The sequence below is a fragment of the Eumetopias jubatus genome, unplaced genomic scaffold (assembly GCF_037043125.1).
Source record: "Eumetopias jubatus isolate StellerSeaLion01/CBP00866 unplaced genomic scaffold, mEumJub1_p1.0 scaffold_16, whole genome shotgun sequence".
NCBI classification, from domain to species: domain Eukaryota; kingdom Metazoa; phylum Chordata; class Mammalia; order Carnivora; family Otariidae; genus Eumetopias; species Eumetopias jubatus.
The window spans coordinates 74809237-74821611 of NW_028274822.1; the positions used below are offsets into that span (position 1 = coordinate 74809237).

General features: G+C 54.0%; 1 protein-coding gene across 1 annotated transcript; it reads right to left on the reverse strand.

The window, feature by feature from the left end:
- Positions 1-3940: 3940 nt before the first annotated feature.
- On the reverse strand, positions 3941-11253 carry CRYBB2 (crystallin beta B2). Its single transcript, XM_028124615.2, has 5 exons — positions 11200-11253; positions 8323-8441; positions 7004-7136; positions 5812-5954; positions 3941-4109 (listed from the first exon to the last, which is right to left on the reverse strand). The coding sequence occupies exons 1-5, from the start codon at positions 11251-11253 to the stop codon at positions 3941-3943; spliced, it is 618 nt and encodes a 205-aa protein (XP_027980416.2).
- Positions 11254-12375: the final 1122 nt, after the last annotated feature.

The following is a 12375-nucleotide window of genomic DNA, read 5'->3' on the forward strand; positions in this document are numbered from 1 at the left end:
GAGAGAGAGCACAAGCAGGGGGAGCGGCAGACAGAGGCAGAGGGAGAGGGAGAAGCAAGCTCGAGAGGGAGCCCAATGTGGGGCTCGATCCCAGGACCCCGGGATCATGACCTGAGCCGAAGGCAGCCGCTTAACCGTCTGAGCCACCCAGGCGCCCCTAGTCTGTCTTCTTTAAAGGAAAAAGAAAAGTAACTTCCTGCAATAACAGGTTTAGTCATAAAGTGTTCATGAACGTCTGCCTATTTTAAAGAAAGACGCAGAAAGGTAAACTTTTTGCAGAAATACAAAACCCTAGAGCAGTGATTCTCATCTTGGCCTTGCATCAGTGAAACACAGATCCCTGGCCCACGGTGAGGAGGTGAAGAGGTAAAGGAAAGAGCGAGGTGGGGAATGAAGAAAAGGTGGGGCAAAGGGAATTCAGAGCAATAGGAGGAAAAGGGAGAGGAAGGACAAAGAAGGAGGAAGCAGAGGGAGAGGGCAGGAGAGGAAGAGCGAGGCCCGGGAAGAGAACAGAGAAGCAGGAGGAAGAAGATGGGAGTGAACGAGCAAACTGGCGAGTGAATGTGCTGAAGCCCTTCCGTCCTGTGCCACCGGACGAACTCCTACTCGTCCTACAAAACCCAGCTTGAAAGACTTCTCCCAGGGGCCTTCCCTGACCTCACCCACGATATCATAGCCTCCCCCTTAGCACTTGTCACACTGGGTTCATTTACTGACTCCCTGCCTGTGGCTGGCATTGCCCCAAAGACCACGCATGACATCTCACTGAATCCTCACTGCAGCCTTATAAGCCGGCGCTGGTGTTTCCCTCATCTTAGGGGAAACTGAGGCACCGAGCGTCTACTCTAAGCCATACGTCTGAGTGGCAGGATGAGGCTTTGCTATTTGCTTCCAGGGACAGTGGGAGAGACGGTGATTTGGAAGCACCTTCCTCATGCAAAGAATTGGCGCTGAGTTTGTTTCCCCTCCCAGCAAGCTTTGGGGAGGAGAGCTGCAGAAAGGAACAGGACCGTAAGACCTGTCGCTGCTCTGTCACTGTTCAGTGAGATCTCGCTCTCCGGAGCCTCGGTTGCCCCACTGTCCTGGGAGAGGCCCTGAGGCCCCGCCCAGCTCTGGCAGCCGCTATGACTGACAGGGCTCGGCTCCAATCAGGGGCCGAACAGCTGGCCCCCTGGCGAGGGAGCCTGAGGATGACGCTCTGCTGACACCTGGTGGCTGGAGGCGGGATTGCGCCTAGGGGGTGGCCCTGGGGAGACCTGAGCGGAGGCAGAGGGGTCCACGCTTGGAGGTGTTGGCGGGGTGGGGAAAGGGACCCACAGAGCTCAGCCCCCGCTTGACAGAGAGAGGCGGCGAGGATGAAGGGGAGGGTTAGGGAAGGAACCGGGAGATAGAAACAAACAGAAACAAAGAGAAAGAGGCAGTGATAGCAGCAAAGATAAAGTCCCAAGAGAGATAAAGATAGAGATAGAGGAAAATAGAGATAGAGAGAGACAAGGAAACACAAAGACAAGTAGAAACAATCAAAGCAACAGAGGAGGAGAGTGACCCCAACCGGCCATCCTGTCCAGCCTTGTTCTTTCACTGAGGAGGACGAGGGGCTCAGAGAGTGTCCCACCCATGGTCGTGTGGACCCTGGCTATCTGTTCTGCCTTGTCAAAGCCCATTCCCCGTGTCTCCTTCCCCTTGGCAGAGTGTGTTTTGTAAAGATGGCCATGGTAATAGATCTCCTCCCATACACTGACCTTCCTCTCTTTACTGGTGGGGACTTTGTCTCCTCCCCTCCAACTTGGGTCCACCTATGTGACCCCCCCCTTCCAATAGAGTATGGAAGAAGTGATGCTGTATGACTTCTGAGGCTGTCTTAATGCCATGAAGCTTCCACCTTCCTCTGGGGACACTTGCTCTTAGAACCCAGCTACCATGCTGTGGGGAAGTGAAGTGGTTGCACGGAGTGTCCACATGTATGTGGGGGGGTTCTGATCTGAGAGCCATAGTTGAGGTCCTAGCCAACAGCCAGCACCAATACCCAGCCATGGGACTCACCCCCGGGCTTTGAGCTACCCTAGATGACTCCACTGGGAGCAGAGATGAGCTGTCCCCACTGGGTCCTGCCCAAATGACACATGTGAGTGAAACAAATGATTGTTGTTTTACCACTAAGTTTTGGGTAGGTTGATATGAAGGAATAGATGAGTGGAAACCCTCTTGGTGCCACCTACCACACATCATCATCATCATCATCATCGTCATCATCATCACCATCATCATCATGCAATCTCTCAGGACTCTGTGCTTAGCCAACTTTCAAAGTTTCCATGCCCTGAAGTGCCCATTATGCCTAAAACACTGGAACACACAATGTTCATCCCTAACTTTGCATATTCTGTTCCCTTTGCCAAGATTTTTCTCCCCAAGATTCGCCTGGAAAATGTCAACTCTTCCTTCAACAGCCCTACTTCTTTGGGAGGTGTGATGCCCCAGGCAGTCTCCCTGCCTTCTCTTGGTGTCCTTGGCCCCTTCCTCTGCCATCACTGCATTAGTGTCCTAGGGATGCCATCGCAAATTGTCCCAAACAGAGTGGCTTAAACAATAGGAATTTATTCTCTCACAATGCTGTGTGCTGGCAGTCCAAGGTCAAGGTGTCAGCAGGGTTGGCTCTCCATGAGCATATGTGCCAATCCAATATGAGACAGAGGTAGCATTGTTCCGCAGTGGGGGAAATGGACTTCTCAAGAAATGATTCCTGCACCCCAGTGGCCCAAAGTGGAAAAAGGGAGATCCGGAAAGAACCTAGATCCCTGCCACATGCTGTACACAAAAATCAGCTCCAGAAGGATTGAGAACTTACATGTGAGGAGCACAACTTGCGAACTTTCAGGAAAAAAAAAAATATTGGAGTATATATTTGTGACCTGGGGTTAGAAAGAATTTCTTAAAGAAGACAGGGGAGGTGCAGACTATAAAGGAACAGATTGATGTTAGATGACATTAAAATTTAAAACCACTACATCAAAAGATACTGAATCCAAAGTGAGAAGAAGCTGCCCTCTGGGAGTGGATATTTGTAATACAGATAACCAGCAAATGATGACCAGTTATCCGGAGAATGCCTGAGTTATCTCATTTCATCTCCACCAAAACCAGATTAGGGAGGTGCTATTTTTTCCCCAGGTACAAAGATGGGGGCTCTGAGATGCAAACTGACTTCTCTGAGGCCAGATCACTGGTCAGGGCTCTGGAACAGCCATTAGAATCCAGGCTGACCGTGATGCTAAGTGATCAAGCCCACCAAATGATGCACAGAAGGAGCAAGGAACACACAAATGCAGAAACATGTAATTAAGACTTGTCTCTGGGACGGGGTGAGATTGCAGGGTTTTTGGTTCCTCCGGCTGATCTAAGAAAACTGCCAGGCTCAAGGTGATTGCACACTAATGTGGGAATGGCAGGCAGCAGATACATTTTTAGGGACTGGAGCATCCTCCATGTGCCTCCGCGAGTGGCGGTTCTCAACCACCATGGAAAAGGGAGCTAGGAGGTCAGCCAAGCAGCCACTCATGGGGCAAAAGTGGTTGTAAGCCAGGCAAAGAAACAAAGGCTCAGAGAGGTTGGACATTATGCCCAAGGTCACACAGCCAAGTAGTTATATAGAGTCTCCGTGAGGGCTCTGCAGACTTACCCCAGCCCAGACACTGTCTGGTTCTATTTCTCTCAGTCTCTCTCTCTCTCTCTCTCTCTCTCTCTCTCTCTCTCTCTCACACACACACACACACACACAAGCACGCACGCACGCACCCAACACCCACTCCAGTTCCCATTGGAGATAAAAAGCAATGCAACACACAAATTGCAAGTCACACTTTATTCACTCGCCAGGAGGTCTGGGGTGGGGGGTCCTGGGCAGCAGACCAAGCCCCTGGGAAGGAGGAAAAGGGGGGCACTAGTTGGAGGGGTGGAAGGCGCCCCGTTGGTGCCACTGCATGTCGCGGATGCGGCGCACGGACTGCACCTGGGGTTGGGGAGCCCCAAAGTCCCCGCTGTCCTTGTAATCTCCCTTCTCCAGCAAGTACTGCAGCCCGCGATAGCCAGGGTACTGGTAGCCGACCCACCTGCAGGCCAGAGGTGAGGAGGGGGTGTGGAGGACAGAGGAGAAGCAGACGGGGAGAGAGAGAGAGAGAGAGAGAGAAGGAGAGCATCCTTAAGCCATTAGGAAGGGGGGAGTTCCCAGTCACTTCTCACTTCCTGATTGTTGAGCAGGAACGCCACTCTTCTGGCATCCAGCCTCTGCTTTCTTCCTTCTCTTGATGGGGAGCTCACTACCTACTGAAGCAACTTTGGACTGAAGGCCTGATACTGGGCTCAGAGGAAGGGGTGATCTCAAGCCCACTGAAGCCTAGAATAAGACAGGTCTCTTAACTGCCTCTCTCCATCTTCATCCCAATGCCATGCCTGGCTGTAAGGCCAAAGGAGAATAGCCTAGGTCCTAGGAACCCTCTGTAATCCCTTTGTCATGTGAAGTCATCACCATCTATGAGGGGGTCCTTCACTCTTGGGAGCACCTAATGAAAGTTACAGTTTCTTTGCCCCAAAATGTTACTAAGTCCTGGCCAACAAGGACCTGCCTGGCCAACCCCTGTGTGCACCTGCAGGTCTACCTCTTGGTCTTGTGTCCTTATATCTCTGTGCATTAGCAGTCTAGAGTTTGTAGAGTCGCTCAGACTCACCAGGCTCCTCCAACCACAGGGCCTTTGTCCATGCTGTTCTCTGTCTCGAATGACCTTCCTTCCTCTCTTTTACACCCGCACTTCCTACTCTTTCTTGGGATCTGAGTTCAAGAGTCCCTTCTTCAGGGAGGAAGTCCAGATTTGTGGTGGATTCTTAAATTATTAACTATTGACCCCAACGAGGCTGTTAGCTCTACGGAGCAGAAGCCAGGTCTCTTTAATCTACCTTGACATACTGAGCACCAAACATGATGCCTGGCACGTGGTGGCACTCAACACACTGAATAATGAATGAATAAATAAATGAAAAGGACCACGAACACAGAACTTTCACACTCTTTTAGGAGCCCGATGAACCCCAGAAAGCCAGTACATGTTGCTTAACCAGCTCTCTGGAGGGAAAGGGGGTCTTGATTTGTAACATATTCCAAGTTCTGTGGTGTAAATACTTCCACTACGGCCGATTTTTGAGCTACCGAGGATTCAACAACCAGCTCACAAAAATTCTGAAAATTGAGGAATCGGCTCTTGCAGGGTGGTACAAGCTGGCTCCAGCTCACCACTGCCCGTAGCCCATCTGCGGACCCCCAGAGAATCGAAGTTTTGCACAAGGAGAAATTCCCATGGATTATGGCCAGAGTCTATGTACCAAGGAAGTTTAATTCAATGGGAAATGACACATCCTGTTTCTAAACTCAGGGACTCATGCAGTAAAGAAACAACATTGGCTGGACTTCCTGCCACTCACAGCTCTGTTAAGACCACTCAACTCATCTCTACCCTTCCGTTCCCCCTGCCTCTGCCTCATCTGCACCCCACTAACGTTCACGGTCCTGCTCCTGGGGACTGAGGTTAAGGCCATGCCTTCTCTCCCCCAGAGGTAGGGTATTGGCCAAAAGGCAGATCTGGACGGGACCACAGGGGCTGAAAGCCACAGACAAGCGCATGATTTCCATGCCCACTTTCCAAAGGGAAGACTGAGGTCGCAAGTATACCAGATCAGCAGGGTCCAGGACAGAGCGGGACTCAGGACCCCAGCAGTCTGGGCTCCTTGGGCAGGGGGAGCCGGGGCTGGGTCTCCACTCACGTGCCACTCTGCACCCGCACTGACGACACCTTCTCCTGGTAGCCGTGGGCATGGAAACTGGGCACATCATCGTCTATGATTTCCATCTTCTTCCCCGTGAAGTTGGGGTTTTCGTAGAGGATGATCTTGTGCTCTTGGCTGTCCTGTTGATAGGGAGCGGGGAAAGTGAGTGTGGGAGAGGAGGCCAGGGTGAGCCTTCCCACCCATCCAGATGCCCCAGCATTGGGACCAGCACAATCCACCTATAGACTTCTTGCTCTGTAACCCTGCCACCCAATTGTCTCCAACAACAGCAGTTAAACACGGGCCGTTTGTTGGGGTCCCACTGGGCTGTCTTCATGTGACACTTCAGAGTCTACACTTTAAGGCACATTCAATTCTGATGTGTCATTTTCCCTCAGCTCCCTATAAAAAAAAACAAAAACAAAAACAAAAATGGCAGCCCTGATCTACACATGGGTAGGGGCCCCAAGCAAGCACGTGAGATATTTTGGCTTTCCTTCCTTGCCACACCTCCTCTCATCCTCCTGTTCCTGTGATATCTTTCTTAGTCATCCCCTTTAATCCTTTAAAGACTCTTATGCAATCTGGCAGATGAGAAAACCGAGGCTCAGAGAGGTAAAGCCACCTGCCCAGGGTCACACAGCTGGGAGCGCCAGAGCCAACGTAGGAACCCAGGTCCATGGGATGCTAAGTCCAAAGTTCTCCAATCTTCCGTCAAGCTCTGGGGAGAGCTGGCCTGCCTTGGGGAGGCTTGGGAGTGGACCCAAGCGTTACCAGGCCCTGGGCCCTCCCTAAGAGTTCGCGTTCTAGTAAAAATCAGGATCAGAGAAGCACCAGAAGGTCCCGCCGCCATGAGTTATGAACACGAGCTAACCCACCTTTTCTTCCACACCCAATCCCAGATTTTCTTTTCACAGTTAGGATGGCTACCATTCATCAAGCAATTGATCTGTGATGGGTTCTAACCCCAGGAATCTCAGGGCAGTAGATCTGAATATCTCCATTTTACAGATGGGGAAACTGAGGCCCAGGGATGTGAACGACTTATGCTAGGTCACACAGCCAGGAAGTGTGCCCCGCCCGTCAGAAGTTCGCACACTGCCGGAGGTGAAGGCTCCACCCTGGTCCCTAGAGCCCCGGATCCAAGATGGCAAAGAGAGGAGGCAGCAAGAATCGGCAGGAGGCTCACCACTTTGATGGGCCTCAGGGAGCTGAGGGAGTCCGTCCTCCGACTGCTGGTCCATGAGTCCCAGCGGGGGTACTCGCCCTTCTCGAATACAAACTGCTCACCCTTGCAGTTGGCTTGTTCATAGCCCACCCAGCTGCAGGGGAGACAGAGGGAGGGCAGGTCAGGCCAGCCCCGAAGCTTCTCCTGGCAGGACCCTGGCTAGTCGCTCGAGCTCCTGGGGCTCACACCTGCCCATCTCCCCCATCAAACTCCAGACACCTCCAAGTGATCCAGAACTCAGTTGGGAACCATCAACAATCCTTAATAAAAATATCAATATTCTATTTCTAAAAAAAAAAAAAAAAGGAAAGCAGAAGGGGGTCAAGTCAAGTCCATGTGAGAAATTCTTCCATCCAAATGTTAACATAAAAAGGCAACTGAGAATCAGATACAGTGTTTAAATGGTCAAAACGTCACTTGCAGGGGAAGACATGCTCCCGGGCGCACCAGATGCCCAGAGCGTGTCGGATAATGGAGGTCGGACGGGGCCGTTCCTTCAGCCGGGTTCTCCACACCCGCAGACTCTGACTCGAGTGACATCATTGCACTCTGCAGAATTCCCTGAGAACCTTGAGCTGTGGGGTGGGTCACCCGGGATCCCCAACCCCACCAGGATCCCTGACCTCTTGGGAGGGGGTCATGGGTGGCCACCCCTGATTCCTGAGGCTCTTGCAGAGAAGGAGAGGTCAGGGAACCACAAGGAACGGGCCCCTGTGGGCTGTGCTGAGCTATGCGCCATGAGCAGAGCAGGGTCATATCCTACCAGGTACGTCCCCTTCTCTCCGGGGTCAGGGACCCAAGGCTGCTGGCCTCCAAATGTGCCAGAGAATCTGCTGAGATCCAGTATGGCCAGGATTGGGGAAGGGGATTGGGGAAGGACATCTGGCTTTAAACCTCACAAGAGAGGGAGGACACTCCCAGAGCCAGAGATTGGCAGCTCTAGAAAAGTCCATGAGAGTCACTGTGTCATCTCCCTGCCTTGAGGAAGTGGCTGGCCTTGGGGTCAAGCTTTATCCACAGAGGAGGAAAGCCAAGGTTCAGAAAGGGAAGTTGTTGGCGCAGCGTCACACAGCCTGAAAGTGGTGGAGCCTGGATTTGAACCCAGCTGTATCTGACCCCAAAGCACAAATTCTCTCCAGAGGCTGCCAGCCACCAAATCGCACATTCCCGGGGCACAATGAGGGTAGATCCCCCCAGCTCCACAGCCCAGGTGCCTCACCCTGGTGGCGCCCAACCAGGTGAGCCCTCCCCTCCCCCTCCCCCCCACCCCCAGTACATACGGTCCAGCCTGCACCAGGACAGAGCCTGCCTTCTCCACGCCAGTTTCTTTCAGGTTCGGGCAGGGCCCGCTGAGCTCATGCGAGTGGCCCTGGAAATTCTCCTGCTCAAAGATGATGATCTGCAACAGGAGAAGAGGGTCGGACCCATCATCATGGGGAAGTGGGAAGCAGGGCATTGGGGGTGAGGAGGGGGCTCTGAGAGCCTCCGGGGATGCTGCTGGGCTCCTCCCTTGGGAGTCACCGACCCAACACGAAGTCAGACAGCCCTGGCTCTGCCAGTTACCAGCTGTGAGACCTTGAGCCAGAACTTCCCCTCACTGAGCCTCAGTTGCTCCACCTGTGAAATGGGAAATGACAGAACCTACCTCATGGGGCTGCTGGAAGGATTCAGAGAAGCGTAACGGTTCTCACACAGTGTTTGCTCCGTGTGTGGGAGGCAGACACCTGTGAATTAAGGGACGTCCTACAGAGCCCGGGTGCCTAAGTGGTAGAGCTGAGGTTGGAGTCCAAGTTTGTCTGATGCCGTTTCCATAGGGGCAGCACTTTGCAAACTCACGTGCACACAAAGCCCCTGGGATCTCGGTGAGACGTGGTTTCTGAGACAGCACGTCGCGGGGTGCGGCCCCAGATGCGGCATTTCTAACGAGCTCACGGGTGAGGTAGGGCTTCTCTTCTGCTAGAGCCAGCCCACCACCCTACACATGTAACCCCATTTCATCCCTGGCTCTGCGGGTCCCCTCTGACCTCCGCTGGGATGCTTCTTAAAGGGGCTCCACTCCCTCTGCCTCACCTGGAGCTCTCAGCAGCCCAGGGAAGGGGGTCAGCGAGATCCCCATCAGGGAGGTTGAAGGGGTCCCCCAAGAGCACTAACTAGGAGACCAGCTGCCACCTTCCCTGATTGCAGAGCACATTTGGAGGCGCAGAGGTTTTGTGGCCACACTTCCCCAAGGAGCTGCCCCGGGTGAAGAGGTAGGCCCCAGGAGGGGCAGCTGCGCCATCCCCACGGTCAGCACTGGCTGGGTAGACATGTCCCTCTCTCCCAGGCCGGGGATTAGCGAGATAAAGCCAGGACGGGGAGGCCCAACGGGGCTCCGAGACAAATTCCATGGGCTCAGTCCAGCCTTTACGGTCACTCACTTGACCACAGGAGGGTCAGGAGCCACGGGCTCTGATGTCACCCCGTCGCATCCGGCTGCACAACCTTAGGAAGCAACCTGGTTGCTTCCGGCCTCAGCTAGCCCATCTGTAAAATGGGGGAATCATGCTTCTTTTGCAGCATCCTGGGAACACTCAAGAACAGATACGTTAGGGACTCGGTGCTGATTACCCCGGCCTGGGAGACAAGGACTTGCAGCAGGGAGGACAAGGAAGGTCAGCAACCTCACGCAAGGCCTCGGAGAGCCCAGAAGCTCAGGACTAGTATTACTGCTATTGTTTTTTATCACCCCACGGGGGCTCAACATTTTACACAATATCTAATCCTCTAAACGTGCGCTGCCCAATGCACGGCCGTTAGCTACCTGTCTGCGCGACGTGCTCGATCAGTCCAAATGCAGATGCTATCACGGAGGCGACCCATCGGATTTTTGAAGATTCAGAATAGGAAGGGAAGAATCAAAAATTGCTTTCTTATAATGATTCTATTGATTCGACAAGAGGCTGTGTCGGGTTTAACGGACTAGAATACGAGAGTTAATTTCTCCTGTGCCTTCTTTGTCCTTTGTTTAGCGTGGCTGCTAGGACGGGTTAAATCGCATGCGTGGCTGGCTTTCTCTGTCTAGGGGACAGCGCGGCTCTGAACACAGCGCAGAGGCCTTTGTGCTCGTCCTCAGACTCACGCAACTCGTTCCCACTTCCGGGCCTTTGCACTCGCTGCGCCCTCCGCCTGGAATGTTCTCCCCTACCCCCGCCTGACTCACATGGCTGGTCACTCGGGTCTCCACGCTAATGCCACCTCCCTCAGAGAGGCCTCCCTGATCACCTCTGCTAACACCGCCTTGCCTCATTCATCCTGACTCTCTGCACCCCTTCCCCTGTTTCATGTTTCCTGAAACACTTCCAACTCCTCGAAGTCCTAGATTTGCTTATTTGTTGTCTGCCTTTCCTCTAGAAAGTAAGAATGGGGTTAGTGGGTGGGGGGCTGCGTCCGCTCAAGCTTCCCCAGGCTGGGGAGGCCCCATGTCAGACCAAAGGGCAATGCCAGGCCAGGGGCCCCTGAAGCAGAGGGCCACAGGAGGGAGCCAGGCGGAGGCGACCAGGTGGATGGTTGCTGGTAGAGGGTTGGGTACAGATTGGGTAGGATGAGCCCCCGGCCACTGGGCTAGGATGCCCCCCGCCAGGATCCTAGGAGGGCGGGAAGGACAAGGAAGCAAAGCGGGCAATAACAACTGGTATTAGGTGGACACACCACACGCCAGGCTGAGCTGGTTTCCTTAGCCTCTTCACACCCACCCCGCACCACGAATCCAGTTGTCCCCATCTTACCAAGGAGGGAACTGAGGTTCAGAGAGGCACGTGACTGGCCTGGGTCTCCAGGTCAGGAATCCTACCTCCCCTCCCGTTCACAGGCCCCCTCTCACACTGGACTGTGGGTCCGCCCCAGCTGTGGGGAGCCCCCCATGGGCATTGGGGTACAGGGTAAAGCAGAGACACTTAAGTCACCAACGCTGGAGGCCGGTGTCAGGAATCTCGGCGCGCCGGTCGTGGGTTTGGGAGGGGCCTTCGGAGTCAGCACCCCTGTGTGCAAGTGGGGGAGACCGAAGTCCAGAGAGGGGGAGCTTCAGGAAGAAAGATGCCAACTCGACATTCCGGAAGAGAAACGGAGTCTGGGAGAGGTGCTCTGCTTGCCCCCCTGCCCTCTCCCACCATGGTACCCACCTTGGGGTTGAGGGGCTGTGGTTTGCCCGCTTGAGTCTGGTGGTCTGAGGCCATAGTGCGTGGTCCTGTGCAGGAATGACCTGGAAGAGATTCGGGGAGTGGCTGTGAGGACCTCTCTGGGGCCTCGGCTTTCCCACCTGGGGGCCTTGGGGCCGTGCCTCTCTGGCCCTAGAGCCTGCTCTTGGTCGCCCTGGTCTCGGGTTGTCCCAGAGCAGCGGGGGTCATGAGCGGCGGTCTGAACTTCCAACCTTAGCTGCATTTCTTTGTGTCCAGGCCAGCTCCAGAGGGAAAAATGAGGTCCGCTAAGAAAGTGGTGATGAACTAGAGCTTCAGCCGGGTCCCAAGTGGGTTCCCATCACTCAGCTCCAGACAAGCAGAGCAGAACGCAGACCCATCGATATGCAGAAATGTCCTGGTCATGGTAGGCAGCAGCTGGGAGCATTTCTTAGCTGGCAAGAACGTCAGAAAAGTCTGGAAAACTGGCACTGTCTTCTTTCCTGCACGAGGGGCAGTGAACCCAAGACTGCATGTTCCCGCTGAAGACGGGAGACCTGAGCTCCTGTTCCAGAGAGAACGTCCAGCTTCCAGAAGCCCCTTCCACACTAGAGGCCAGGCCAGGACGTCCCTCAGAGAGAAGAAATTCGAATAAGCAGTTTGGGGACCAAAACCGCTCTGCTCTCCTATGTAACCAGCCTGTCACGGGGTCAGAGGCCCCGCAGCACAGCCCCAGTCATCGGCCTTCACACGCTAAAGATTAAGCTCAGTTGGCTCAACTCGGGGATGCTGGCTCCACTGTCCGTTGTCATTGCGGCCCTGGGTGGGTCATCCTCTCTGTGCTTCAGTTTCCCGTTCTGCCAAGTGGGGACAGTCATGGCACCCAACAATATCTATGAACAGGTGGTGACAATTTGAAGCCATGATGTGGGAAAAAGGCAAGCACTTGGCGGTGGCATCTGTAAATGGCAGCCACGATGGTATTATTAGGGTTATTGCCACCAACCTTCAGGGACCTTGAAATCCTCTGTTGCTGGGAGTGCCCAGAGACCTCCGGCAGCTTCTTAGCCACTGATGTTCCCCAACGCTGGACGTGTACCAGGCGCCCGGGAGTGGGGAAAGAGGGAGAGCTGGCTCACCAGCCTAGAAATGATGCTGAACCTTCACTGGTTTGATTCCTTC

Bases quoted from the DNA above. Each gene is read 5' to 3' on its own strand.
- CRYBB2 (XM_028124615.2), bottom strand. From the start codon at position 11,253: ATGGCCTCAGACCACCAGACTCAAGCGGGCAAACCACAGCCCCTCAAC. The intron at 8,442-11,199 runs GTGGGTACCATG...CTCCTGTTGCAG, and splicing joins CACAGCCCCTCAACCCCAAG to ATCATCATCTTTGAGCAGGA. The intron at 4,110-5,811 runs GTGAGTGGAGAC...TCTGGCCTGCAG, and splicing joins GTGCGGGTGCAGAGTGGCAC to GTGGGTCGGCTACCAGTACC.